This window comes from Buteo buteo, chromosome 22 (genome assembly GCF_964188355.1).
Source record: "Buteo buteo chromosome 22, bButBut1.hap1.1, whole genome shotgun sequence".
Taxonomy (NCBI): Eukaryota; Metazoa; Chordata; class Aves; order Accipitriformes; family Accipitridae; genus Buteo; species Buteo buteo.
Genome location: NC_134192.1, coordinates 473,836 through 499,715, shown reverse-complemented (window position 1 = coordinate 499,715; position 25,880 = coordinate 473,836). Strand labels below are relative to the sequence as shown.

The window sequence follows — 25,880 nt, the reverse complement described above, 5'->3', positions numbered from 1 at the left end:
AGGCCTCCCATGAAGTCAGTAGGATTTTTCAGCTTTGGCAAGGGATTTTTTTTGAATTTCCTGTTTCACAAACTCCAGAGGAAATAAAAAAAATAAAAAGCCAACATCAACCTTCCCCTCAGCCCACGCAAAAAAGTGCCACTAGCCCTCACAAACCCATGCAACAGCTCAGAAACCATCCTTCTCCTCCATTCCCCAAGTCTCAGAGCTTGAGGTCTCAAAATGAAAGCCCCCGGCCCCAGAGTCCTGCGCATCTATGCCGTGAGAGTGACCTGGTCTGGGGCTCTCCCCTCCTGCCCTCTCCCTGCAGGAGAAGCTCCTCTCTGGGAGCCGTCCTTGCAGACCCAGGCTCTTGGCATCTCAGACCCCTCTGCGCTGCGTGCACACACCTCGGCCAGGCAACATCCCTCAAAAACATGATCGTAGCTACCTTCATTATGCTAACAGTTTGCAGGCTGATTTATCCCCTCCTGGCTGGCTTGAGGAAGCAATTTCTAGTTTGATTTGTGGTGCTTGTGACATTGAAGCCTCATGTGTTTAAAAGTGCATTCCTGGAAAGCAGTGGCAAAGCTCATTTCATCTTCTCAGTGAAGTCTTTCCTTCTATGAAGCAAACTGCCATGTCAGTAATGGTTTTAAATTGACTTTCACAGATGCCCATCAACAAGAGATATTGTTTCCTAGAAACCAGAGGTTAATGGAGAAAGGCACCAAATAAAGCAAGAAGAAAGAGGAAAAAGCTCCTTCCTGCTCTCTGGCTAACACCAGCTCCTTCATAGAAATAAAGATGACCAGCAATTACATCCTTTTTACAAGGTAAAGCTTCCTTTGGCTTCCAGGAAATGTGGCTAGAGAGCACTGGACCATACACAGCTTGCCGAGCGGGCTGAAAGGAGCAGCCGCATGCTGGGGCTGGCTGCACTCATCCAGTGGTTGCCCTGGGATGCTGGCTGAAGGGTAAAGCAGGAGAAAGGAGGGTCCAGGATGATGATTGCTCTGCAGAGGCTCTGGGCACAGTCAGAGGACATGAGAGGAGACATTGCCACGTTTCTGTCCAGGGCAGCCCTCTCAATATAAGCTGACCCCTTAGTATCTACTCTCCCTTTGTCCCATAACCCCCCCACTCCCAGCCTTTCCCGTTGTTACCCTTGTCTCGCACCAAGTGGACTGTGTGCCGAGCCACACAGTGCAACCTCAGCAAGAAAAAGCCTCCTGCTCTGCTGTCCCAGTGCCCCGGTGCTCCTCATCTCACTGGGACCATGCACTGGTCTTGTGGTTTATTCTGGAGATGCGGGTTCAGGGCCGGGCTAATGAACCTCAGCTATGAAAAGCCTCAGAGGATAACGTGTACCTCCCTCCCACCTCCCAGACACGTCTCATTTCCCTGATTAACGTAGTCATTACATGGACAATAAAGCAATCTCCGGAGTGATGGCGTGGAGTTTCCCTTCATTGCTTGTAGTGGCAGGATGGGGAGGGTGTGATTCACAGCACCCCTGAGACCCTCGCTTTCCAAAGGCTTGCATTTCCCAGCAGCTCCCAGCCCTGCCAGCTCTTTAGACATCTGGATTACCATTCAGCCTTTGCAGTGCTGAGGCTCATTCAGCAAAAGGGCGAGTGCCCTGTTTAGTCACAGCAACATCTACTCCGCAGCATGGGAGGAGCAGCATGTCTTAGACCACATCCATGTGCAAGAGGATCCCTGGCTTTCCTCCACTGCAGCTTCCCTGTGGAAGCTCTTGACCTCTGTGTTGCCTCATGCACTGAAGTCCACAAATTGGCTGTGGGTTGAAGAACTCATCCTTTCTGACATTTTAAAAGTTGTTATTGTGCCTGACAAAGGAGGCAAACCAGGTCTTTGCCCAAACCCTGAAATTACCAGGAGGCAGGTTTTGAAACAAGTACAAAAAATTATTTTTCTCTGATGCTGCTTCACAATTCATTGCCCCCACTGCTGCAGGATGAACGCAGGAAGCGGAGTTATTTGTGGGTGGAAATCGCCATGCAGTTAGCCTAAAGCAAAGCAAACATGGCTTCCAGCTCAAAAATGTCTCTGAGCTGCCGGCTGCCAGAGCCCGGGAGGACACATTCGGTAGACGTAAACGAATCCCAAGGTGGTGCTGCAGAATCCGTCCTGCAGAAGGCTGATGGGCTTGCTGGAGCTGAGGGCAGATGGCTGCTCCTCTTTCCTGGCAGGCTTCAGGTGGGGATGGCAGACAGTAGCTGCAGGCAGACCCAGTGTGGTTCAGCCACTTGCCGAGCACAGGCTGTGCTTCACAGCTTGCTTCTTCCTCCTCCGGGTAGAGGAGAATGGGCCCGTGAGTACAGCTCTCCACAATGCCTGAGACCCTCACTCCAGAGAGGACACGTTAATCCTCTCCCCAGAATGGGAAGGGATCAACAGTAACCGGGGTGGGAGCCAAACGTGGCTGTCAGAGGTGAAAGTGGATTCCACAGGCTCTTCTGAAACTCTGTGAGGCTGCTACATCTCTGTGTGCTTTGGTGCTCTTTTAATGTCAATGAGCTTCAGTGGCTCATTAACTGGGTGGTTCATCAGCCACTGTCCGTGGCTTGTTGTGCTCATCAGTAATGAGGACCCATAGACAAGGGCTGGCTGGCGCCTCTGACTCGTTCCATGCCTCAAAGGGGTGTCTTGCTTGAGGCTGCCAGGTCCGATGAACCTTTGAGCTCCCTGTGGCGACTAGTGATGCTCTCTGTCCTATGAAGAAAACCTGCCAGATGGTCGGAAGAAATGGGAACAGGCTGGCTACAAGCAACCCGAACCCCTCGTAAGGCTCTTGTGCTAGCAGTATGGTGTACGTGGTGGCGGTGAGGGAGCCGAACAGCCCATCTCCCTGCAGACCCTCCGGAGCACGCAGAACTGGCGTGTGTGTGCTAGAGACAGCCGGCACAAGGAGGCACCATGACTGCCGAGGGGGACGTAGTCACCCTCCCCTGGGGGGGGCTGTGGGCATCCTCGTGTTTTCCAGATGTGCGTGGAACATGGTACGCGCATGCATCGATGGAATTGCTTTCTGCTGGGATCACTGCCAAAGTCAGCGCGATGAGGCCTCTCGAGCTCTCAGAAGGAGCAAACGCTGACAGGTAGCCTGGAGCCAGTGGTGGCGGGTCCTCTCCCTGTCCCCACTGCTGGTAGGGGAGCATAAAGTCATGCACTGTTTGCAATGGGTGGACGGTCCCTGCTGTTGAGTTGTCGTGAGAGCTGGGTGGAAGCCCCAGCAGAATAACCTTCTGATGGGTCTAGGAACTCAGCTGACGTGCAGAGGGGGCTGTATAGAGCGTATTTTCACTGCAGTTTTGGAGTTTTCACTGGGTGGAATAACAAGCAGAGCCAAGAGTGGTGCCTGGCATTTCCCATACTAAGGCTCTGCTTTCTGCTGCTTGATTGCTGACTTGTAGCCATTCAAGTAACGTTTGTGCTTTGGAAGGTTTTATTTTCCAATTTAAAAAAAAAAGCCCCCATGCTCAGTCAATGCAAGCAGTCACTGGGGTGAGCATTAAACACCATCCTCTGAAAGCGTTAATGGCTCTGAGAAATGCAGCACCCTGCACCACTGACTCCTGACAACAGTCGTATTAGCCCTCCTGTGCTTAGGTGCCAGCCCTCTGCAGAGCGGAGATAATACTGCTGCATCGCATGGAGGCTCTGGAAATAAATGAATATTTGTGAACCGCTCTGCTATCGTGGTGCCCAACACTGTAGAAAAGCTCACGTGGAAAGGACCAATTCTGCTTTCTGCACAGCGTGGGAGTGCTGAGGGTAGAAAGGTTTAACAGCTGCTTCATTTCAGCAAGCAGCTTCTCTCCCAAGGAAGAACATCCTCTGTTGAGCCAGTGATCCTGTAGTCTGGGTAGCATCAGCTTGTGCACAGGAGGGGACATCCAGACCTCTTGGGCAGGCCTTCATTTTGATTTTGCAATGCTACCATCATTTTCAAAGCATTGTCTCCTCTCTCTCCCCTCTCCACACCAGTTGGTAGAGACAGAGCTCTGGAAAATTGGAAGGGAATAAATGAAAGTGAGCATGACTTACGCTCAGGGAGCAGAATCTCTGGCGCTGATATAGGAGGCAGCTCAGCACAGCCCTGTATTTCCAGAGAGTGTGTGTGATTTGTCCTTGATTTGTGGGCAGGACCTGTGTCCTCTTGTGCAGACTTCGGGAATAATCAGATCTTGCTCTTCTTGTGTCCTTGCTGCTCTTTGAGTGTTCACCTGGGCTTGGTGCAGGGCTGGGCTCCACGCCTTGACATCTCTCCTACTGCGGGGTCTGCTCACCCGTGCTCATGTCACCTCCAGCTTTTTGCACATGTGTTAGAGCCAAGGGGGAAAATGGTGTCCTCTCTGATTCGGTAGCATTGGAAGAAAATTTGGGAAATTTGCGATTAAAGGAGAATCCACTCATGATTTTTACTGATGTGTTGGGCTTGCCTTTTAAATTTTTTGGGGGGAGGAGGATTGCTGAAAGAGTTTGATGGATGTGGCTTGTGCTAAATTCTTGGTGTGTACCTGACGGCTCAAAAAAATCCAACTTTTCAGTGGGATCAAGTTTCGAGGTTGGAGTTTTGTCAGGCTCCAGTGGCTGATGCCCAGTATTCCTCCTCCTCTTGCTGTGATGCGGGTCCTCCAGCCACCAAAAAAGCTGAGCTGAGTCTCCCCGAGCCTGGAGCAGTGTCTGCTGGGGGTCTGGTCTCTGCCTCCTTCTACCTCTGCCCCAGCCCCTAACCCAGGCTTTGCTAATCCATATCCACAGTTCATTTGAATTACCCGTGTGAGAAGGAAGATTGAAGATGCACCGAAACATGTGATTTCACTCGCCGATACCTCCCAGATTGCTGAGAAGCACTTGCTTGGACTTGAAAGACTGAGGAAACATTGAATATGAAGAAAGGGATATTTTTTCAAAAGCCGAGGCTTATTTCCAGTCTTGCTGATATCAGCAGCACCACTCCCCATGATGCTAGTGAAAGCAGCATTAGGCTTATTTCCTACTTAGGCTGCGTTTAGCAAGGCTACCTAGCGCAGCTGCGGTGCTGGTGGCAGCACACGGTTAGAGGAGCACAGAAGGCAATCGGAGACCTTCCCATCTCGTGCCATTGGTACCTGCTCTCCAGCTGTCCCCACATCAGGGCATCCCTGGCAGCAGAGCAGCATCTTCATCCTTTGCTGGGAGGCTGGAGGGCTGTGACCCCAGGGCCTGACCAGACCATCAGAGTCTGCAAAGGGCTGGCTGCGGCAGCCGTCACCCGTATTGAGTCACTCTCTTGCTTCTTCATGTTGTCACCTTCAAGCCTGACGGCATCTCCTTCCTCGCTCTTTGCTGTTGCAAGGGCAGAGTTTTAGCCAGGTGAGCAAAGCTGCAGGTCCAGCCGGGACCATCTGCTTCCTGGTCTCCGGACCTGCCCTAGACAAAGGAGCAGCTCCCACGCGCTTCCCTTCCCCAGATGCTGCAGGACCCCAGCCCTTGTCCCCCCCCACTGCTGGGGTCCTCCCCAGGCTGGCTGGGCACACTTACAGCAACGGGGCTGGAACTGCTAACACCACCCAGAGTGAGACCCAGCACCCTTGGGACCCCTCTGAAAGGGAGCCAGGAAAGCCAGGGCAGCTTTAGGCAAGCCTAACCATCCCCTCCAGCCCATGGGCAGTGATGGCACCCGTCTCCCAGTGCAGGGCCCAAGCTGACTGCAGGGGCTGAGCCATCGCTGCAGAACCGCTTTGCTCTAGTGACCAAGGTAGGACATAGCAGCTCCCTGCAGGATTTGACTCTTCAGAGTGTGTCCTCGCTTTGACAAGTGGCTGGAGCTCAGGAGCACCTGCATATCCCCACTGAGACCCCCCCACCTTCTGTCACCGGACAGGCTGGCTGGAGCAGAGTGACAGGAGGATGGATGAAGGGGCTGGGGCTGGGACAACCACCTGGCAAGCTGCAGGTTGTCTAGGGCTGTCTTGCCCTGCCAGGCTCTGGGGCAGGGAATGCCAGGTCTGGAAACGAGCTCGTTGTGGGGCTCTGGATTAGCAGGGTCTTCATGCTGATGGTGCTGTGTAGAAGCAGGAGTATTAACGTCAGGCCCCAGCGAGTGGCTCATTACAGGTGTGTTTGTCAGCAACACCACGCAGAGAGAGCAGAGGTCTGAGATAATGCAAATGCCACAGATTTGTCCCATAATGAAAGCAGCTACTCAATCTTGAGGCCAGGCTCCATGTGTTGGTGGTTAATGTTTAACGGGAAAAAGCCTAGAGCAAAGGAATAAAGTAAGAAATATTTAATTCTACAGTGTTGGTTTGCACCATATGTTTTCCACTTAATAAATATTTTAGACACTTATGCTCAACAAAGATGGGCTCTGTCTTCTGTGGGCCTGTGTGTCTTTGCTTCCCCTTGGCGAGGCAGGTCCTGGGCTCCTCACCCTCTGCCAACACCTCTTCTCCAGGCAATCGGGGGCAGATTTCTGCCCAGTGGCCCCATCTCAGCCTGCAGAGCCCCTGCACAAGGTCCAGCTTTGTCTCAGCCAGGAGAGGATGGAGCAACACAGGGGTCCCAGCCCACCCAGGGGCCAGTGCTCTTTGGTGGGGGCCAGGGGACACCCCGAGGGACGTGCTCCTGGTTGGCCACCCCAGCCCTGCCTTCTCCCAGGACCCCAGCCAAAGGGGGTCGGGGCAGGGGCTGGGTGCTGCTGGGGGCTGGGGGAGCCCAGTGCTGGGGGCTGAGCGAAGGGCCCCCTCATGTTTCTCCTTGCTGGGGCCAGCTGGACTCCTGCCTCTTGAAGTCACTTTCTGGGGCAGGTGCAGCAGGATCAGACCCCGTGGCCCACAGCCACAGCTTGTTTTACCCAAATACAGCCCCATGTGCTGGCAAAGCCTCACCTCCAGAGAAGGGCAGTGGGGATGGGGAGGATGGGTTTACAGTCAGGGTCGAGCTCCAGGGCTTGTGCAGGCAGCTTGAGGGGCTGTGCTGGGGCAGGGGGACACTGGGAACGCTGGCATGACCCTCCCAGGACAGAAGCACAGACAGCAGAAAGGGAAACCGATAGGCAATGAGGGAGATGAGCTGGCTGTCAGGCACACTGTGCTGGGGCAGGGACTCCTCGGTGGAGGGGAGAGATGTCACGGCCAGTGCTTGGCCCCACCATGAGCTCAGTGCAGCACCATGTGAAGGATGGGGTCAGCCTCCATCCCTGCCCTCCCACAGCTCTTGAGGCACTGGGGGGGTGCGAGCGGGAGCTGGGGTCAAGGGCAGCAGAAACAAGGCCCCAGCAGTATCTGGCTGGCACTCAGCGATTGCCAGCAGTCCCTGTGGCCATCAAAGGGTTGGACAAGGGAAGGCTGCAGCACTTGGTGTCCTGACAACCTGGACAACGGGCCTTTGCATGACATCCTCTGGGGGCTGACAGCAGGGTGCAGAATATTTACATGTATGGACTTTTTGGATGGGGCTTTAGCATCCCATGTGACCTGCCACCCCCACAGGCTCTTAAGTCTGGGCTGCAGCCCAGGACAAGAAATGCTGCAGTTGGGTGGTACCATGTATCCCCCTGCTCCTGCGGATGCACAGCCAAATGTTTGACAGGTCCCCCTGAGCAAATGTGACACTTAGCGTCATCGCCAGGGAGAGCAAACCCTCCCGTCTCCTGCTGAGCTGCCCTGTGGAGCCTGCTGTGCTCTCAGGGGCTTTTGCCAGCCAGGACTCAGCTGGGCTGGCTTCTCAGCCCCATCCTGGGTTCTATTAAATAAAGGCCTTTCCTTCTGTGTTGCTGACTTACTGCTATGCCCGCGCCTGGGTAACCCCGAGGTTCACGGTCTGCATTTTGTCAGAGGTTTGGAGGATGCCAACTGTGATTGCCATAGAGAGCACCCCAGGACCAGGGATGTCACACATTGCACAATCTCCGCCACACACAGACATATCCAGTAACGTATATATATTATATTATATTTTATATATATATATATATACACATTAACAAAGAAGTTGCAAAAAAAAACCCAACAAAAAAGGGAAAAAACATAACAGGAAGAACAACCCTCCCCCAAACCAAACCCGAAACAAGTATGTTACACATGGAAGAGGAGAGGCTGACGGGTCGCACGGTAACCAGGGGTTCACCACATCCCAAGTCTGTACAACGGAGTCCCCGGGAGCAGAGGAGCCAGCGGCAGCCCCCAACCCCCCAACCCCCCCCCCGCAGGGGCCGTGGGAAACGCGTTCATTCATAACCCAGGGCTGCAGAGCCCGCAGGGGCCCGGATTGGCTGAAACGACTGCTGTGTCATCGTACACCAGGCGGTTTTAACCAATAGGATCGCTCGCTCATGGGCCGCGGGGGGAGCATCGCTTTCGGAGCAGGGGCGGGGCCGCTCCTCCCCCCTCCTGGTAACGCCCGGGCGGGGTTGGCTTTTCCAAAACCGGGAGGGGGAGAGGTGGGTGACTCGGGAAGGGCCCCGTCCCCGGAACTGCCTGCTCGGGGTGCGGGGCTCCCCCGGGCGGGGGGGTCCGCGCCAGCTGCCCGCTGCGTCCTCCCGCCTGGCCCGGGACGTGTGCGGCGGGGGAGGGGGATCCCACCGCGATTAGTGCAATTTCATCAGGTGCAAATGTCACGTTAATGGCTCGTGTGCTCTGAGCTAAGGGGTGCGCCGAGTCCTCTAGCAATAAGCCAGTCAAAGCGGTGCCGGTGCCGGCGGAAAGCTCGGCACCTGGATTGCAAACGCTAAAATCCATCTCCAGTGCTTGGGCATTCGTTTGAGGTTGACACATTATGAGCAGCCCCGGACGGGACCGGGACACGGGGAAAAGACTTTCGTGATAGCCCCATGCGGCTTTGAAAAAACATCCAACTGAAAATGGCAACTTTATCCTCTTAAAATCAATTGTGTTTGTGTGCTTAGCTGTGGGGAATGGCAGGCGCGACCCTGCTGCATCCCCACCCGGTGCTCGCACTCTGGGGGCCAGAAGAAGCAAATAAAACCGCTCTGTCCGCTCGGGAGGGGTGCACCACCCGCCGCAAGCACCACGGGAAAGCAGCCTGGATCAGAGGCTCGGCAGTGCGGGTGGCAGATCCCTTCCCCGCAGGGGACACCCGCCTCCCTTCCTGCAGCAGCAGGCGGCCAGTCCCCAAAAACGTCAGCCAGGTAAAGTGGAGGGATGCTGTGCTGAGAAACAGACTCTTTTTATACACGCTCTCCCTGGACAAAGCTATCGCCTGGCAGCTGCCACCACCAGACTTAATGACAAGTGTCCCGCAGGACAGGTCGCTGGCGGGGAGCACCCACTTTTAGACAGGGCCAACTGGCTCCAGCCGAGTCCAACCAGCCTCTCCCGCAGCCCTTGTGGGACAAACCTCGAAGTGCTGTCACCCTGTCTGAACTGGCCACCTACCCCTGAGGCTGGGCTTTGAGGTAGTTCCCTATCAGCAACATCCAAAAAAAAAAAAAGGAAAAGGCTGGCAGAACTAGGAGGTCTCAGCCTGACGGTCCCCATGCAATGCCACCGAGGCACCTGACAGCACCACATCCAGAGGAGCAAAAAGGGCTTTCAAACACCACAAACCAAAGCTCAAACACCAGCCCGTCTTGGGCCACCGTGCTGCCTGACCTCCTCGCTTCCCCAGGCCTCCCCGCCACGCCGTGCCACGCCGCCTGCCGTGGGTACGATGTGGCCATTCACATGCCCACCCGCATCGAATCGTGCCGTGGACCCTGGCTGCAGGTGCCCATGCTGGGTCTTTGCTCCCTGCGACACAGGGACCGGTGTGCCTGGCCCAGCTCCTCCTGGCTTTTAAGCAAATGTGGAAACTGAAGCTTGGCCAGGGGACTTGGTGCTTGCGGTTACTGGGGGCGCTGGTGGCAGCCGAAGAGCTCCCAGTAACCAGGGGCTGCAGGCCCTGGGATGGATTCAGTCCTTTCCCACAGAGAAAACAGGACGGCTCCACGCTCACACCACCATGGTGGAGAACAAACCAAGACCCAAGATTTGGGGTCATAAATTGAGATTTGGGGTCATTAAGGACAGAGATGGTCTTTGGGCAGGACTTGACCATCTGCTCAGCACGGGGAGGTATGTTTTTTCTGCAGGGACCCTAGACATGAAACTAATGGAGGTCTACACAGAGCCGCAGGTGGTGGGGCACAGTTGGCTGGACCCTGCGTCGGGAAGGAGCATCTGCCTAACCTCTGTGCCGGGGGCGAGATGCTCCTCAGCTTGCTCCTTAAGGGTGGGGGCCTCCCTGACTCCTGGTGAGCTCCCAAAGGAGAAGACATGGTGGGGTGGGGGTCCGCGGCCAGCTGCCCTCCACTGTGGGACTGCAATCCCAGCCAAGCACAGGGAACACGGCCAGCAGCAGCATGCACGCAGCCGGAGAGGCAGCGGGACCGTCCTCAGCGCTGCCTTCGCTCTCGCAGACCATCCACCACATAACCACCATCCACCTCATAACCAGCGCCTGCGCTCACCAAGCGCGAGGGGTCCACGCAATTATCTACCACACCAGAGAAGCTACCGAACTTCAGCCAAACAGAAAGTCCTCCCAGAAAACGATCCTCAGGTCCCCCCTGGCTCTCGAGACAAGCTACCAACAGGCTCCAGAAAGCAAATCCCTTCTGTTCCAACCTGCGCCTTGCAGGGACACACGAGATGTCCCCCTGACCGCAGCAGTGCCTCAGAAGGTCACCCCAAAACCCGCCCCAGCCTTTCCAGCCCCCAAGGGAAGACAAAACCATCCAGCTGACAATCCGCTTCGGGAGAGATCAGAGTACACCACCAAGGAGTTGCACAAGCTGCACACGCGCACGGAGCGGAGCTTGCCAACAGGAGTTTATTTTCAGCGTGGTTAGAGGTTCTTCCTCTTTCCCCTTAAAAAAAAAAATTGAGCTGCGTGTGGGAAGGTGCTCACTTGCTGGAGCGTTACGGCTGCACAGCGGCTCTCCGGCACGGCTGCCAGCAGGCTCCCGGCAGCCGACTCCAACCACCGGCACCTGCCGGCATCGCTGGTGCCACCGTAGGGCACGGGCAGGGCTAGGGCAGCCTAGTGACAGGCTTTCATCCCTGATACGTACGGGGACTCCTGGGGCCTGCAGTTACACTCCTGCTGCTCTGGGTAATCGATGAAGTCTGGGGCGGGCAGACCCGAGAGGATCATCAAGGATTTGTTCCAGATGGTGAAGGTCGGACACACCGGTAGGATGAAGGAGACTTCAAACGTGTGGAGGTGGAGGGAGTTGGCCGGGTCGTAGAAGGAGAGCGCGTTGTTGTCATAATCCAGGAGGACGCCGAGACGCTTCATCTGCGGGTGGACCTCCACCAGCATCTCCTTGTTGTTGTGCCTCACCACGAAGTTGTTGTTGCAGCGGGAGAAGACCCAAGATGAGGAATTCTTCCCGATCCACTCATTCTTGGGGGCCGACTTGTAAGCCACGCCGATGGCGTACCTGCAAGGGAGGAGAAACTTTGCTTAGCAACCTCCAGCCTCAGCACAGGACAAAGTCCAGCCCTGACGGCTCCTGGCACCCCATGCTTTAAAAGTCCACCCGACTGTGGAAGCAGCACAGCAACAGCTTTACATGGCTGAAAAGCCACTTGCAGAGGCTTCACTGGGGAAAAGCATCACTCCCTCCCCATGCAACCTCCTGCTGCCAGGCAGGGCGAGAGGCAAAGGTGACACAGCTGGGCGCTTGCAGCAGGAACCGTCCATTTTACCCCCACTGTGTGGCACAAGCAGCTTTAACAACGCAGCAGCTTGATAATGCTGCTGTAATGCCTCCCGGCTCAGCTTGGTAGCAGAGGCTTTCTGGGGATCTGTCTGGTAGGGGCTTTCCATAATAAACCCCAATTGTTTCACTTCTAAGCGTGCTTTGTGTGAAGGCATTTTTCAGCCTGGGGCTGGATGGGAGGCTGAGCCTGATGGCAGTGAGCACTGGGAGCGATTTCTGAGCCAGGGCTGCTGCTGTGCAGCAGGCTGAGCCCCCCTTCCCCAACAGAGAGGGGAGACAGGCACAGCCAGAAACCACAGCCAGCTCTCTGGGTCAGGGAGAGGGGTTTCTCTGTTAATGACCCCCGAGCACCAGCTCTGCTTTCTGCCTCAGGCAGCAGCTGCAAGCACAGGGTTCAGGGAAAGGCAAGAAGTGACACCCCTCTCCTCCAAACCCCCGGGGACACAAAGCTCCTGATCCGCTCCCCCTGCCACTGCAGAGCGGAGCTGCCAGCCTGCTGCGAGACCTTCCCTCCTGGGAGGAGAGCATCATTCCCCTGAAGTTTGTGGTCATGAGTTAGGGGACACGAAGAGAGCGTGTGGTGTGCCTCTTCGGCTTTTCACTGCTGTCACTCTCTGTTCTCAAAATCCCTCTGGTCAGTTGGAAGAACCAGCAAGCTTTGGTCAAGAGTGACTGGCTGGGGAGAGCAGGACAGGGAGAAGGGCAAAGCCAGGCGACGATCCGTTCCCCAAACCAGGCTGGTGTGTGCTGCATTCCTTGCGGATCTGTCTGAGGGAGAGGAGATGTGTTTTGCAGCAGCACTCAAATACCAGCTCCTCCGCAGCTGGAGCTCCCGGAGAGGGACATGGGTTCCTAGGACCATCTGAGTCCTCATTACACACCACGAAGGAGGCAGCACACGAACAGCACTGGCAGCGTTAACCTGTGTGAAAGTATCGCCCTGCCCGCAGTGCCAACGAAGGGATGGGGCGAAGCGGGGAAGGGCTGTGGGTGTCAGTGCAGGGGGCTGAGGCTTGGGGAGACGGGAGGTGGCACTGAAGGCTGCTGAGAGCTGCAGGTCCCACTCCGCCTTTGATCAGAGCATCCTTGCTATAAGCCTCACCAGGAGTCAGGGCTCCGGGCTCGCTCTGAGTCACAGCCACAGCCGACTCAATTAACGCGGCCGTGCTCCTTCTGCACCTGAATGCACCCCTCCACAGAGCCCAAGGAGCTGCTATATATTTGAAAGCTATTTCCTCCTCTGAAGGTCTTGTGGTATTCAGTCATCAGCAAAACAACGCCTGGAACAGATCTATTTCTAAGAAACAGCTCCAGATATAATTATTGCTTGAGAAACAACTCACAAATCAAGTTGCTGAAGTCAGAAACTGCTTTTTAACGAAGCTTGCATCCCTGACTCATTCCTTCTGCTTCTGCCCAGATGTGTTTTGCAGGCAGGGACTTGGGCTTGGGGCTAAGTCTGGGCTGGGGGCGCCCGCTGAGATGCAGTAGGGAGGTGCTGTGGGGTCAGGGATGCTCCTTGCCACTACTGGGCGCAAGAAGCTGTACTTGGGGCTGTGCTTCTGTGCAAGCATCTCTGACAAGGGCACTGGGAATAAGGCAGCAGGCTGCTGGGGAGGAGCGGGGCTAAAGCAATCCCCATCCTTGTAACCCCTGGGAATGCTGCCTTCACCTCCCACAGAGCACAGGGAGGCTGGGCTCTTGCCCTCCCACTCTTGCAGCATCCACCCGTGGAGCCTAGACCAGAGAACAGCCCCAGCTGAGAGCAATCACTGCAGAGGAGGTGCTGCGTCCAGGGCTGCCATTGCTCCTGGTGCTCCACCAAGCCTGGTGGCCTTCAGCAGATGCCAGGCTGCCCCGAGGTGGGGACAAAGCTCTGTGTTCCTGCCGGTCGGAGGGAGACATGGACTTGCCCTCGCTCAAGAGAAACAGATCATGGCAACGAAGGCAGCCTCTCCCGAGGCAGAGCCACGCGGCAGCAGCACAGGGTGATGGAGAGCAAACAGCAAACAAAGCATCACCCTCTGCTTTGCTCCGCTGGCCCCTTTGCCATCACAGAGCAGAGACGAATGTCCCCACAAGTAGGGGGACCCACTGCTTGGGATGGTTTTTCCTACCAGCCTGCAATGCTGGGGTATGAATATAGGATGAAATAAAGTGAAGCAGGCGTGGGACAGGCTCCCCCTGAGCTGCCCGCCCTCACATATTTCAGTGGCTCGCCAGGTCTTTGCAAGCCTCCCCTGGAGACACCCCTGTCTCCTCTGCTTAGCTGTGGTCCCCCTCTGCTTAGCCTTCCAGCTCAGGCTTCATAACCATGTCTGCCCCAGCTAAGCGGGACCTTCCACGAGACAGCCCAGGGAGGGCACCGCACATGGGAAAACCAGCAGATTTGAAGCTCTGTGGCACCTCTGCTCTGCCATTGAGGTGAGATTTGAGCCCTAGCAGGCATTAGCAGGTTCAGCAAGTGAGGGAAATGAAGATACAAGCTTCACCTTGGAGCCTGACTGGACCAGACCCAAAGGCTTCTGGCAGAGAGGAGAAACTCATAAACCTTGAAAGCCACAGCCACCCAGATTTAAGGTCTCAACCACCTCCCTGCCCATGAGCAGCTCTGCCAAAATCCTGGCCTTTAACCCTAGCATGTCCCACAACATCTCTGGGGAAATCTGAGGGCCTCTAGAAGAGGGAGAGAAGACAACGGTGCTGCCTACCAGGTCGAGGATCCCACCACCACCTCCCAGTAGTGGCAGCCGCTGTCAATGAAGACGTTGCCTGCTGCCCCATAGCATCCTGTCCCACTGAACCTCTCAGGCGTGTGGCTCTTCTTCAAGGAGCTCTCGTCCTTCTCCATCTGCAGCCCATCATTGGAGATCTTCAACTTCTTGTGAGCCATCTTGGGGTCCAGCTTAAAAGGCTGACCTGTTAGAAAAAGACACATGGATTAGGATTTATGCTTGTTACCATCATCGTACAGGCAGAACATGGCAGGAAACGTCTGCCCCAGGCTCTCTGGACATCCTCTGTGAGCCGAAGGTTCCCCCACCAGCCAAGGAAACTGGATTACAGATGCCCAGCAAGACGCCGAGGCTCATCCACGTGCCTTGTGCACCTATTGTCACAGGCTGACCTGTAAACCATCAGTCCCTGTGCCCCCAGTGCCTGCAGCGGCTTCCCCAGCCCTGCTGGAAAGAGAAAGCAAGTCACCGCTGCCCACGCCTGCAAGCAAACCACCCCCCCAGGCACCGCCAGTGAGACAGAGGGGAGCAGGGACGAGAGCAGCACCTGCGCCTTGGGCTTATTCCCCAGCCTGGGAATCACCCACCTTCCCCGACCAAACAGAGGGAAAGGAGGTGAAACTCAAAAAGGTAGAGAGAAATGAGCTGCAGAGAGTGAGCTCTCTGTTCCCCAGGGAGAATCCGGCTTTGAGAGCAGCCAGGCTGGGCAGGACAGCGCGTCAGGCAGGGCTGTGTCGTCCTGGCAGGGATCCTTAAGTGAGGGGCTGGGAAACATCTGGGGTCTCCTTATTGTGTATTACCCCTTCAGATGCCTCATTCCCCATCAGAGCAACTCCCTTTTGCCCTCTGTTAATGACGTAAAATGTGGCAGAAATGGGGGGATGTTTCCAGGTAATGGAAATGGCACTGAAGATGCCATCACATCAAGATGCACTGTGAACCAAACCTAGGCACGGCGTGTAGCCTGAATTCCTGAATGGATCCATACTCTATTAGCAATAATTAGAGTTACACGAGCACAGGGAAGGGAGAACAGATCCTTAAGTGCTAGTATAACAGTACTGAATCACAGAAGCGGTACTGCAGCGTCAAGCACGTCCCCGAATCCCCATCAGCAGCCAACGCAGACTGCTCCCCGTAGCGTGCAGGCTGCTATTACATTTTACAGGAAGCACACCCGAGGTTTTCCAGCGCTTCTCCGCTGCCAAACAAGGTCTCACTGCTTGGAGAAGATAGTCTGGGCTGTGCACGTGGTGGTGGAAGCAAATCAAAGGCGTTGGGTCCAGCCCGTGTTTAGCGGAGGCTGGAAGGGAGGTGTGAGCCCAGGGCCAGCCAGCCAGCGAGCGCACGCCCTGGGGCTTCCTCCGCGATTAACAGAATTGAGCTTGATGGATTCTGCAGATCTTTAATGCTGGCCTGAAACCCAACTGCAATTCCTTTGTAATGTCACCAGCACACAGAAAGCCAGACCGTTTCCTAATTGACACACGCTGGCTGTCCTGCTTGCTTTGATAAAACCCTCCTGAAGATCCACAGGGCCAAGGGAACGTCTGCCCTCCCTTGCATCGATAAACACCATCTCTTCTGGGCACCAGCTCCGCAACCCATTCAACAGCAAGCACCAAGGATTTCTCTGGAAGGCTCCAGTTTTTGGTGCCACACAGCCTCACCACAAAACTAACCCTCACCGGCTCCCGAGGCCAGGTCTTGTGCGTGCAGGGGCGGAGGTGGGGAGGGGGTCAGGAAAAGACTTGCAAACACAGACTTAGTATGCGGGGTCGGGGGATTTGGTGCATTTTCTGCTTGGGCTGCTTGTGGCAGCCCTGCCAGTGATGCCCAGGCTGATGCCCAGCCCCTGAACTCCCACTGCCCTGCCAGAGCGGCTCTTCTGCACCAAGATTAGCTTTTTTTTGGGGGGGTGGAGGTGTGTGTGTGGAATTCACAATCCCTTTTGCTTCAATGCTCTTTTTTTTTTCTCCTTTAATAATTTAGTGTCATTTTAAGACCAGATGTGGAAGGGAGAAGCCAGAAGGTTGCATTTTGAGAAGCCCAAAATGAAGCCCTCCATTCCGGTGCAGCGAGGGGAGAGAGCCAGCGTGTTTAGGGAGCCCCTCTGCTCTCTCCTCCAGCGTTTTCCCATCACTCTCTTTGCTCTCAATTTGGGAGAGGCTTTGGCTTCTCTATACAGCACTGCTTTTTTGGTATGGCTAGATAAGTTTGCTCAGCCCTGAGGATCTTCTGCTCCATCCCCACACAGTCACAGGCTTCGGGCACAGACCGTGCCTCAGTTTACCCCTCTGTACAACACGGGAGCAGCCCTGGGGGTGCTGAGGGCTGGTGACTGACCCTGGCTGCTGCTGCAAAAGAAAAGCTACTCTGGGAAACTGCTGCTCTATTCCTGCACCCTCCTATGGGGAGTACAGCACCCAGCCCCAGGGGAGCGGCAGCAGGGAGCCCCGGCCAAGCCTGTGGGGACCACACCATCGGGAAGCGGGTGAGCGTGGGGCAGTTGGGTCCCACAAGAACGGTGGGTTTTCCTATGGAGAGTCTCAGCAGGGGTGGAAATGCTGCACCAAACATTTCTGCAATAGTCTGTTCCAGTAGCGCTGGTGACAATGTGCGACTGATGAAGGCACCGGATGGCTGTGGCAGGAGCCAGCTCTTCCGAGCAGCGAGCCCAGCTGGGGACACCAGCGAGCAGGCACTCGCTCTGCTGCAGCCCCTCATCGCTGCCACCACCGGGGAGCCCAGCGGGGTGAGGGGTGTGTGACCGCACATTAACAACTGCTGCATAATGCGGGAATAGCAGGCATAAAATTAAATTGCACGTGCAACTTAAAAAGCATCAGAATTAAATCCTGTGCTCTTGGCTTTGCAAATTTAATGGTGGTTTGTTTTTCCTTTTTTTCCCCAGAGGTTTCTCCATCTGTAATTCCCTGTTTTTTTCTTAAAGGGAACTGCAAAAGTAGAGCCCCGATATATTATCAGCTGCATGCAAACCCGTATCAACAGCGCAGCTGAGCCAAAGCAGCTGCTGAGCAGCAGCGACAGCGATCTCCTTTCCACCAGACCGAAAAAAATCCTCCGTGCTCTGCCCCAGCCCACATCACTCCAGAAGAGACGTGTAAAATGATGGGCCTGCGTTCGGCTCTGGCTCTACAGGTAACCCCTGTGCACGGTGCACACACTGGCCGTGTGCCTTCTGCGGGGCAGGGCGGCTGGGACCGTCGCGTCAGGGCCCTCGGCACAGCTCTGGTTCTAGATCTGCCGCCACGACGATGTCCTCCTGCAGCGGGGGCTCGCTCTCGGGGCCGGGCACGCCTCCCACGCTCACAGCATTTCTCACGGCTGCCTCTGCACACCCTGGTTATGCAGAAGTGAGACCAAACCTGGGTGAGCTCCCCAGCACTCCCCTGTCACCTGCTTCCAAAGCACAGGCTTCATCTGACCTCCTTATTTTCAATGATTTCCCTCTAGAAGCCCCCAGACTATCCCTGTTTTTGCAAACAAAACCCCAAGATGCTGTAAAGAAGCAAACCGAGTTCTAGGGGATTTTGTCACTGACTTTTCATGCAAGATACAGTAAAGAGCTTATAGATACCAGATGGGACTTCTACAGGCATTCATCTACTTTAGCACAAAGCAAACTGAATAGCGCAGCCATGGCAAAACACCTTAAATAACTGCAAGCAACTTAAAAACCAGGCTTTGGTACCTGGAGCGGTCCCTGGCCTGGCTCAGGGGAAGGTGCTGCGGCGTACAATGAGCTGTGCCCTCCCGCATGCTCCCGTTTTTGGCTACGGACACCGAGGCTTGGCAAGGAGAAACACCCACGCCAACGCTATGCAGAGAGGGGGGTTCCAAGCCAGAGCTAGGAACCATTGCAAACAGCCAGCAGCATTAGCTACGGCAAGGCTGGAGAGCTTTCAAGTGCGACCCTGTAATGGAGCTCATCTGCACTGCTCTCTGTTACCTGATGGTAGCTTGTGTTGATTTTCCTTGGAGCCCAATTTTCTAGATAATTGAGTTGAGAGGCCTGAAAGTAAAGCTGCAAATTGGGAGTGACCCGCCCCCTCCTTTCCTCTAGCTATTTTAATATTTCTGTAGCTATCTTTCTCCAGCAGTAATGCAAAGAGACAAGCTCTGAGGAAGCGAAGTATAAAAATACTCGGCTCCGTCAGGAGAGAGACAGTCACAGCCCTTTTCATGAAGGCGACCCCTTTTTAAGGTCAGTGTGAACAACTGGAGTCCAGCCCTTGTCACTGGTTTGTGCTGGCACATCCTGGCCCAAGGGCTCGAGTAATATCTACAGACAGCGTGCTGTGATGGGCAAGAGGGGAGTTAAAAAGCACACAGGCTGGGCTGCAAAATCTTACTCGGGACAGAGGGCGTTTCAGAGGACACAGCCGGGCGCCTGCTCCCATCTGACCCCCTTCCCAAAATACCGCCCTGGCACTGGGAAACAACACGGATTCACAGACTCTCAATGGTCCCAACCTCAGCTGCCTCAAATCCCCAGCATGTGAGCCCAGCGGGGTCCTCTGTGTTTGCGGCTGCCTGCACCGTGTGCCCCAAATGATGCTGTGCTGGACAAGCTGGGTTATGGGAAGATGCTGGAGGACTCATGACTCAAGGACAGCAGAGGGCCCCTGCCATGGAGCAGGTAGCGGCAGCAGAGCCCAGCCAGGCGAGGGGGCTGCCCCACAGCTGGGGGACACTGCCAGCACCCCAACTGCACCTCTGTCCTGCAGGCAGCACAAACCAGAGGTGAAGGGAGAGGGGAGAATTACATTTTTCATAGGCAAGGGAAGACAATGCAAGAGAAAAGAACTGCTTGGTCCTGCCATCCAGGGTCCCCCCATAGACAGAAACTGCTCTGCAATGTCTTCTGGCGGGGGGAGCTTCGACTGCACGAGACGGAGCATGGGCAGAGCAGCCTTCATATACCCGCCCCTTGCCCAAAGCCTCCATCACCTTCCCCTTTACTCCCAGGTTACTGCACCCCTCCAGCCCCCCCAGCCCTGCCTGGCAGAGCTGGGAGTTATGGCGGTTCCTCCTGTCAAGTTTTCATTAAAGTTTAGATCCTGGGCAGGTCACTCAGGTAACTTTTATCTCACAGATTAGCCTTGCTGGAATATTCCTTATAGCCTTTCACCGATTCATCCATCCATGGCGCCTGCATGGGGCTTGAGAGCTGTGGGAAACGGGCCAGCTCCAGGGCTGGACACAGCAAGCTGCACCCTCCAGGGTGTTTATCAGCTTAATTACACTTCCCTTCCCTGCGAAGTCTTGAGCACTGCAGCATCTGAGCAGAGGAGGAAATCCTGGCTGGCCTTGGGTGTGCGGGAGCAAAGAGGGAGGAGGAGGCGGCCAGCACTGCCGCTAGGAAAACGTTCAAGGTCAATTAAGCAGGTCAGCGGTGTGCCGGGAATGGAGACGGGCTGAGGAGGGGGTGCTGGCTGGTGGGAGCCTGTGGGACTCCCGCCCAGCTCCCCTGGACCTCAGAGGGCTCCTGCCACCCATCCACTCCTGCCATGGAGATGAGCAGACGCACCAGCTTCGGATGCTCCTGTTTGCCCCTTGCTCCCTGGAAGAGGTGCACGAGGGAGGGCGGCACAGAGGCAGGAGCCCGTGAGGCTCACCCATCCTGGGTACTGATAAGAATATTCAGTTTTCTGTCTACCCCAGCAGCGATTTGTCTGCAAGACAAGGGCTGTTAATGGGGCGGCTACACCGCCAGATTTCCTTTTCTTGATGCTTCATGAAAGGAATCAATTACGGTGAAGCTCAGCAGGTCCTGCTAACCATGCCAGCTCCAGCGTGTCCAAAAAGCCATCCAGAGGGACAGCCAAGATGGGGCTGCGTGCTGGTTTACATAACGGCTACGGAAACAACTGGACCGAGATCCCCCAGAGGCAAGAGACGATCCCCGACATCCAGCCGAACGGACGAGGAGCGGCGAGCCCTCTCCGCCGGGTGGGTCGGTGCAGCGGTACCACCGGCACAGCACCGGCCCCGTCCCTGCCCCGCGGCACGGCAGCTCCCGTGCGCCCCGCTCCTCCCGCGGCGAGGGGAAGGGGACGGGGCAGAGCAGAGAGGGCAGGCGGCAGGTGACCGTGTTCGGCTGAAAGCACGCTGCAGAGAGAAAGGCAGGGGTGGATATGCGCTCCCGCTCTCGAGAAACAACCTCTGTCCTCGCTGCAGGTGTTCACCACACTGCCCAGCAGAAGAGCAAGCCGAGCCGCAGTAACATACTGCCAGCCCTTCTTGCTCTTCTTTTCTTCCTCCCCTGCCCGCAGCAGCAATGTCCCTGCTCTGACCAGCCATCTAAGATGCCACTCGTACCTCATATTCAGAAGCACCCTTGTACAAAACCTGATAGACCTGTCACCCTGCAGCTGGGGACTGTCAGCCTGGTCCATAAGCCCTCAGGCAGCTGCCCTGCAGTCAGAAGCAAACAAGCAGGAGGCGGCTGTGGGCCACAGGACACCTTGCAGAGTGAGCTTGACAGCAGTGATTACTGTCCTCCCATCAGGCATCACCTCGAGGAAGCAAAGCTGCAGGACTTGTTGAGTTGTCAAGTCGCAGAAAAGCAATAAACCCATCCAAACCTATGAATCTTCCAACAGACTCCCTGCTGGGCCACTTGCTGAGGTATCATCCCACTCCTTAGGAAGCGCCGGCACTAACATGATCCTGACATTAACAGGGACCTCAGAGACTATCACTCAGGCAGCAAACTTGTGCTGCAGCAAACCCACCCCTGCGGGTGAGATCCAACTGCCGTTTCAGATGGGATGCAGATATGAGCCACCCTGTACAACCCAGGAGGTCTCACCAAGAGATGCATAAATCAGGAAGAGACAGAAATACGAGTGAGAATAAGACCAGTCTGCAATGGTCAAGGCAAGGACTGTAAAAACCACCTTCCTTGCACTTTATTTACTACCAGAGCTGGGACCATCCCTGTTTTCTGGCACTTTCATCCAGTTTTAGACACTTGCTAATAAATAAGACCTACTCAGGCCCAGACTCAGCAGAGGAAGGTTTCTCTCTGTCACTAAACCAAAACTACTCTCCCAAGCTCTTCCGTTCCAGCAGTTTGGGAATGCAGATTTAGTGTGCACTGACAGCACTGATGCTGCGGAAATCAATACGTGTCCTGACACTGACCTTCTGGTGATGAAGGAATCTCTCCAAACATCACTTCAGGAGCAGAAAGAGGGCTGTGAAATATGCTAATTGGCCCATCTCCTCGTCGAGCTGCTGACATTTCTGCCAAGGTTACAGCAGTTGAAAAGTGTGCGCTATCTTCTAACCGCCCACTTGAAAAGAAGAAAACCCTGTTGCCACATTAATGACAAGTACAGGCAGGAGAAGTGGCCAGCGAGGATGTGCTGGGGATCCAGCACAAAGCAGCAGCACCTTCAGGCGACACCAGCCCTGATGATGAGCAGCGAACACCTCAAAGGAGCCCTTGTACACCGAGGCTGGCCACAGAAAGAAGATATATAAATATATGTTATATACATTCAGAAATTCAGAAGTTTCCCTAAATGCTTTTCACGGGCTGCAGATAAATGCTGAACCAGTAGCAGGGAGGGATACGTGCCCATTAAAGCTGTGTGCCTCTCCCTCCCATCGCAGGAGGTGCCAGGATCGGTTCCTTGGTCATTCGGTCATGTGAAAGAAGCTCCTGGCACATGGAAAACTATGGTCATACCTAATAATTTGTGCAGTGCTCCAGGTTGAGGCTTGCTTGAGATTTTACACATGCAGGAAGCTGCTGCAGACACATCCCTGCAACAGGGGGAGTTCAAAACGTGATTGGGCTCTTATTTAATCTAGTAAATTGAGTTCATCTCCGAAGAGGAGCCCTCAGCAGCATGCCGGCATCTCCAATGACTGATGCTCAGTTAAAAAACCAAAAGAGCAAGCCCTGTCCCCCGGGAGCTGCTACCGAAGCAAACCGCCCTCGCTCCCCTCTGCGCTGCTGTCACAGCGTCACTCTCAGCTTCTCAAGCCTCCCATTTCTTATTTCCAGAGCGAGCGCCTTTCAAAGCACAGGGAAGCACTTAAAAACAGCAACCGCAGGAGGGATACATTTTTAATAAACAAGGCAGAACTGGATTGGAGTTTGCTTCTCAGCAGCTTTCCTCCAGCCTCACCGCTACGCTGCCTTTACTTAATTTCATTTGGTTTAAAGTCGTGCAAAGAAAACGAGGAGGCGGAGGCGATAAATCATCTCCGAAGCCTAGTCAAGGCAGGAGCGACTGCAACATTGGGAAAGGAAACACAAGGGAGGGCTGCGCTCACCGGGGCCGGGCAGAGACAGCTCAATGAACATCAAAGAGACACGGCCACGGAGCGGGCAGCTGCAGGCAGATGCCTGGAGAGCTGACTTATTTTCTCCCTCGACATTTCACGCTGGGTCTCCTGTGACGTTCCCCCAGGCAGCAGGCACTGACGGCCCCAGGGCATTTTCTGCCCTTCAACGGGAAAAGGCTTCCCTCCTCCCACTACAGACCCAGAAACTCCCTCCTTGTCGGGACGGGTCCGGTTCTGCTGCCCTCTGATTTCTGACCGAGTCTCGCTCTGAATTCCCTAAACATATTTAACCCTCCTTGGCCGTCCCTGAGGTGATGGGAAGCACAACTTCTTTTCTGCTTTGCGTGCGGCTGCAAAGCCCCATCCGCTACCACACAGACACTTTTCAATCTCCTTGTGACTCCCCAGAATTGCAACGCCCTGTAAGTAAAGCCACGCACAAGTACACAATTGCCCTGGGACTCCATACATCAGCCCCCAAAAGCCCAGTGATGTAAAGTCACCAGAAATGGACCTTCATGATCTCCTAAAACCCCAGCTGCCCCAGGAACCCATAGAGATGGGTGCCGACAGGAGCAGAGAGCTGATGGGAGCCCCAGGCCCTGTGTGGGGTAGCAGGAGACCATCCCTCAAGGCAGGGAAGGAGCTGAGACACCGAGTAAGATGGACACGTTAAATAATTTAAATAGCCCGGGGGCCTCCATCACACTGCCAGCAACTGTGGGCTCGCAGGGAGCGGCTCAGCCGTACCCCTTTGGACTCGAGCGCCGATGGAGCTGCTCTCCCACCACCCACCAAGGCAAGGCGAGCGCCCGGGCACGTACTGTTTGTCTTGAGCCTGGCGGGTTCGCTGTTTCGGCTGCCCGCCTGGTTTATGGCCTTGACGAGGAAGATGTAGCGGGTGCCGCTCTGGAGCCCGTGGACGGTGTAGTGGTTCTGCTTGATGTTGGGGACGATCATCCAGCTGTCCATGGAGTTGTAGAGACCTGCGGTACAGGAGAGGGGGGAAGATTTATTCACAGGAAAGGTCAGAATACAAAGACCACGTGCTGCTAATGCAGAGCTCACCGACCACACATCCCTTAGGCTGATTTACTGCCTGCCTGAGAGTTAAGAGCACCTGCAGAAAAATTTCCATAGATGATAAACCCCAGCAACTCAAAGAGCCTTTTTTATTATCACATAAAGGCAATGCTTGGTAAGGCAAAGCCAGGGGTGGGGCGCTGGCATCTCAAGATGCCGCCGTGGGAAGTGATGGGGAAAGGGTGCAGAGAGAAAGGAATTCAACCTTCCAGCCAGGGCAGACGGCACAGGCAGCTGCCGGTAGCTGGGAGAAAGCGATGCCCACCAACATCCTCTCACATTTCTTCACTCCCGCAGGGCAATCTCCCCACTGCTCTGGGGGCTGCAATATGCAATGCTGGCAGCAGGAAGGGACATGTTTGCACTCTAATCCTCCTCCTGCATGGCACTCAGTGCTTCGGGGTGGGAAGCAATAATCCAGGTCCAAGGGATGCTGATGCTTCGTCTCCCTGTGTAGACTGGTCTGCCAAGTGGTTCCAAGACGATTACAGCTCCCAGCAAAGGGATGCTTGGAAAACATTCAGGAGCCTAAAATCTTTCTGGAAATGGAAAGGAATTAAGAGCCCAAAGACCCTGGAGGCACTAAGCCCTAACACTGCAGTGGCTTCCACTGCCAGAGCTGCAGGGCCCAGCATATACTGAAAACGTAGTGTTGTATCTAAGGTGGGATGACACAATGCTCCAGGAAAGGAGAAAACCCTACATGGTGCCACAGACGCTGCTACTGCCACTGGCACGGCTGGGGTGAGAATAACCTGCAGACTGCACAAATACGTTGAGCAGCCAGCACTGGGGGAAAAGGAGCAACCTCCAGTGCTGGCACCAACGGGCCGGGGGCAGCAAGTGCCCAGGACCACCCGCTGCAGCATGCAGCAGCTCTGGGCTCTCTGAAAACAGCTTTGGGGCAGCTACCACAACATGGGATTGTTGCTTTAAACCAAAAGAAGAATAAGGAGGAAGCTCAGAAGCAGTATCTGGAGGCTTCTCGGATCCAGCAGGTCTGGAGGCGAGGGGCGAGACGATACGTGAGGAGCGGTTTGTGAATTAAGGGTGACTGGAGGAGGGTTTTTAGCCTCCTATTGCCAGCATACGCGCACACGGCTGGAAGGCAGGAGCCTGGAAAACGCTCCACACCTCCTCTTTTAAGGCTTACATTGGGGTGTTTGTTTATTTCCAGTGGCTTGCTCAGCCAGAGGACAAGGGCAGGTTGCAGTCATTGTCAGCCTGGATTTGGTTTAAAATATACGTGGAAATGGCCTAGGGGAGCAGAGCAATGTTATTTGAAGTAGAAAATAAAACAGCTGTGATACCAATTGCATCCTACACGCAGAGCTGCTTTCATCGGAGCACACAGCTTTCAGCCAAGCACTGGTAGGTGTTATCTCCCTGCAGACAAGGACCAGCTTTGGATCCTTCATCAGAAAGGAGAAGGTGGCTGGAAGATGACAGTCTGGGAATGATTTGGCCTCCCAAACAGGTTTCTTTCCCAAAACAACCAAGAAGGGGTTGGCCTTGAAGACTGAAGGCTTCTATCCTTGCCAAAGCTTAAAAAAAAAATCCTTTTTATTGCAGCTTTCATCATCCATAAAAATGTCCGACTCCTGCCGAGCTCTTGGCTTTAAAGAGAGTGTGAAGGGGATGGTTTCCACTGGCCAACTGTGTAATCTTTGAAAAAGGTATTTCCTTTCATGGGAAGCCTCCTTGTGCTCCTGCTAGGTGAGCCCTAGCGCACTATTTCCAGTGTCTCTTCATGCATGAGTTCAGCCAGGACTCAAACACTCTCATCACCCAGACCCGACTGTGTTATTTCAAGTGACAATGTATTATTCATTTTCTCCTTTGAGATGTTAACGGATGTTTTCTTTACTCCTTCTATGAAGAGCTACCAAACTTGGCCAAGGAAGATACTCCTGGCATGTGCCCCTCTGGGCTTTCTTCCAGAGCTGCCCTTGCTGTTCATAGTCCCTGCAGTTTCCACAGCCCCCACCCTAATGCCTGTGCCAAACCCGCACAGC

At 54.9% G+C, this 25,880-nt stretch overlaps 1 protein-coding gene across 1 annotated transcript in view; it reads right to left on the bottom strand.

Annotated features, from left to right (window-relative positions):
* Positions 1-7,825: 7,825 nt before the first annotated feature.
* MID2 (midline 2) overlaps positions 7,826-25,880 on the bottom strand; it is a 117,492-nt gene continuing 99,437 nt past the window's right edge. The window contains exons 8-10 of the mRNA XM_075054059.1: positions 23,607-23,768; positions 14,431-14,638; positions 7,826-11,437 (exon numbers count right to left, since the gene is read on the bottom strand). Coding sequence (XP_074910160.1) covers positions 11,035-11,437; positions 14,431-14,638; positions 23,607-23,768 — 773 coding nt within the window. The 3' untranslated portion in view covers positions 7,826-11,034. The remainder of the gene's footprint in view (positions 11,438-14,430; positions 14,639-23,606; positions 23,769-25,880) is intronic.